This window comes from Sinocyclocheilus grahami, unplaced genomic scaffold, assembly GCF_001515645.1.
Source record: "Sinocyclocheilus grahami isolate Dianchi unplaced genomic scaffold, SAMN03320097.WGS_v1.1 scaffold2116.1, whole genome shotgun sequence".
NCBI classification, from domain to species: domain Eukaryota; kingdom Metazoa; phylum Chordata; class Actinopteri; order Cypriniformes; family Cyprinidae; genus Sinocyclocheilus; species Sinocyclocheilus grahami.
In genome coordinates this window covers 50,630-54,152 of record NW_015507295.1, presented here as the reverse complement: position 1 = coordinate 54,152, position 3,523 = coordinate 50,630, and the positions used below count along the sequence as shown (strand labels likewise).

Genomic DNA, 3,523 nt, shown 5'->3' with positions numbered 1-3,523 from the left:
TTCCGGGGAAAGCCCTTCATATTAGAGCAAGGCTCACAAGTTTGTTACGGGGTTGAGTAAAAGAATTAACACTTTATTTTGAAACAATAAAGACAAACTAACATACCAAACAACAAAATAAAAAGTCACACTAGCAACACGTAAACATTACCACTTCAGAATTTGGGGCTGGCACCTCTAAGCAGGATTGAGACAGCAATCATACATGCACACTCACACCACAGCATGCCACACCTCACTGTGAGCACAGCATTCAGGCCAAAAACCCACCACCACAACACAAGGAGACGCAATCCTCTGCAACTGGCCACCCCAATTCTGAAGAAGAAAACATACAAAATTTAAACCAACAACCACTTAATGGTCTTACAAAAACACATTACACAACAATTTTAACAAATAAAGAAATTTGTCAGGTCAGTTCGATTAAGGCACTGCTTCCAGCCACCACAATAACCAATTTGCCGACTGACTAAAACCAGGCAACAGCAACCAACAGTATTACAAAAAAAAGAAGAACACAAAATAAAACAAATATAAATTAAATCAAATCATAAATAAAAATAAAAGACAACTCAGAAATGACTGATGGCAGCGAGGTAACTGATCGTCTATTTACACGCTGTTTAACTTTAGTTGAAGTTGTTTTTCTACTCACGACACATTTACAACAGATGGGAAAAAGGCACCACACCATAGGTCCCAAACCACGGTCCCGCTGATCCTGCAGATGTTAAACACTGTAAATGTAAACCATTAGCGGAACGCAAGCACTGTGCAACTACACAGAAGCTGCAACCAATAACGCTGATCTGCCGGTCCAATCCAACCGCTGAATCATATAATCCAGTCTCCCTCGATTCCCCGAAACAGGATGATCATCACGGTGACAAGGTATGATGATGTATCTCTATAGCGAAACGAATGCAGAAAACCGGAACAGCCAGCAGACCGGTCTCCCCAAAGGTTTAAACAAGACCCTAAGTCCACTGCAACGTCACGTATACGTTGGCCCGCACCTGTAATGCGATTCACATGGCACGGCAACGGTTGCATATTAAATGCATCTCCATGGAAGCGGCCATGGCTGAAAGCGTTCCGAAAAGCTCCTCAGTCCACCCTCACAAAAGTTCACATGCCCCGCCGGAAGTCAGGTGACTCTCTCGCTGGCGCAGAAAAGACGCACACACATAGCAACACCCTTTTATATGCTACCAAATGAGCGTAATTAAAAAGACACTCCCTCTATTAAGGAATTACATTAGAGATAGAGTACTGCTACACATGCTTGAAACAAAACAGTCAGTGAAGACGAATAAGAGGATGATGTGTTCTCCCGACGCCTATTTATACTATAGTCGCACCGGTAGTGACGTCATGGGCTGTCGCCGGCCAAGGAGTTGTTGGTGTTTTTTCAATGTATGCTTCAGACAAGGGGCACGATGAGGCATTCCCCATAGCAACCCCTAGAGGACGCAATTCGAAGTTCCCTTGAAAGGGAACTGATTTCACATTTGTTACGTTCTAAAGTAAAATAAATCGTAAAAAGAATGGTATAGTATTGTCACAATACTGCTGTTGATCAAGCTGTGACGCTTGAGTGATCAAGAATATTCCAATGTACAAATAACCGTTCCCTTGATTCCTCCGTCCTCATTTTCTTTCCTTGCATCCTATCATCGTATCCTAAGGGGGTGGAGCTAAGACACCCCCTGGCTAATGCTAACAAGCTAGTTCAGTTACTAATAGTGTTACAAACAGCACTGATATCAGACAAACTGTGATATCTGATCTAATTATAACAAAACTGTTCTGAGCTTCCCAACTGAGCAGTATTTTTGTCTTGAGATATTCATGCTGTTCTTTCCAGGTTATATTTCAGCCCAAAATGAAAGACAAAAAAAAAAAAATACATAATGTATATAGAAAAATTAGCCTGTTTTAGGATCTTTAAAATATTTTATATTGTGACTTTTTATTACATTTATTTACACCCCCTCTGTTTTTGTTACTGTAATGTGGAGAAAACCTAATAATATACTGTGCTCCCCTATTTTTTAGCATTTTCTGAAAAACGACATACCTAAATAAAAATGTCTGTAGCTCTTGAACCCTATGGTCTATATTTATAAATCTGGTATTGTTTGAAACTAGACACTTGAACCTTTGTTACTCTGGAGTCATAATAACTCAAAATTAGTATAGCAACAGAGTAAAACAAGGTAAAATGTACATGAAAGTGACTTACGATATCTTTGAATGAAATTCACTAAGGGAAAAATGAGGCTTTAATGCTATTGGCCTGAAAACACCATAAAGATAAAGCTGAATGTCTGACCATATTTTGATTCAAATTTGAAGATGATACTCCCAAAAATGTAGTTTCTGTAAGCTTTTATTTAAAAAAAAGTCTAGGCGTTTTTTCAAAAAAAGCCATTTGGAGACTCCAAATGGACACCTGGTAACCAAATGAGGCAAAACTACATAATGCATATATGTATATCAATTCAGAACTGCTCTGCCCACCATAACACACAAGAAAATACAAATGCTGTTCAGAAATAGTTGTGTTGACTCATTTGGTTACCACCAGGTGTCCATTTGGAGTCTCCAAATGGCTTTTTTTGAAAAAACGCCTAGACTTTTCCTGAAATAAAAGCAGAAATACAACATTTTTTAGGTAAAAACTTGCATAAAGTACATCTTTATGGTATTTTATTTAAAGAAAAGATTAGGAAAAGTCATTTAGATATTTTATTTCAAGAAAAGACTAGGAATCCTTTCAAAAAGGCTATTTAGAGTCTCCATATGGCACTGCATACTACATATACTACATAGATAGGCTATATGTATATCAATTCAGAACTCATCTACCCATGAAACCACACACACAAAACTATCTCAGAACAACATTTGAACATTGTAACTAAACAGTATTTATTTTGAACAATTCTAATAATGAAAACAGTGAACCAAAACAGATTTGATCAGTGATCATTTTAGAGCTAATAAACACACAAAATATTTTTTTTTACATTTGAAACTGTTATTTGTTTTCTCTGCTAATTATTATGAATATCCAGTTACTGTAAAACTAAAGCAACTATTTACAGTATTTACAGTGTAGGACACTCAAGGCAGTCACTAAAAAGGTTTGTTCTGACCAACTGGATACCAAAGTCACTGAAACACAAGAAAGAGAGAGAGCGTGTAAACAACAAATCAAACTTGCAACACTGTGTTTACATGTTGTATACACACACACACACATACATACATACATACATAATACTCGTATACACACACTCAATACATTCACACGCACAAACACACTCAATACTGTAGCGAATCAGCTCATGGGGAAATATGAATAATTAACCATAACTAGTTATAATTAACTATTCATATATTAGATCCACTGTAGATATTTAGCTGACCACTCAGGGTCAACTGCATACATTCACACACATATACACACACACACATACTCAATACTCATACACACATATACACACACACACAC

At 37.3% G+C, this 3,523-nt stretch overlaps 1 protein-coding gene across 1 annotated transcript in view; it reads left to right on the top strand.

Annotated features, from left to right (window-relative positions):
• Positions 1 to 1,024: 1,024 nt before the first annotated feature.
• The window catches only part of tbc1d13 (TBC1 domain family, member 13), a 16,832-nt gene continuing 14,333 nt past the window's right edge, over positions 1,025 to 3,523 (top strand). The window contains exon 1 of the mRNA XM_016260565.1: positions 1,025 to 1,154. Within this exon, the coding sequence (XP_016116051.1) occupies positions 1,025 to 1,154 (130 nt within the window). The remainder of the gene's footprint in view (positions 1,155 to 3,523) is intronic.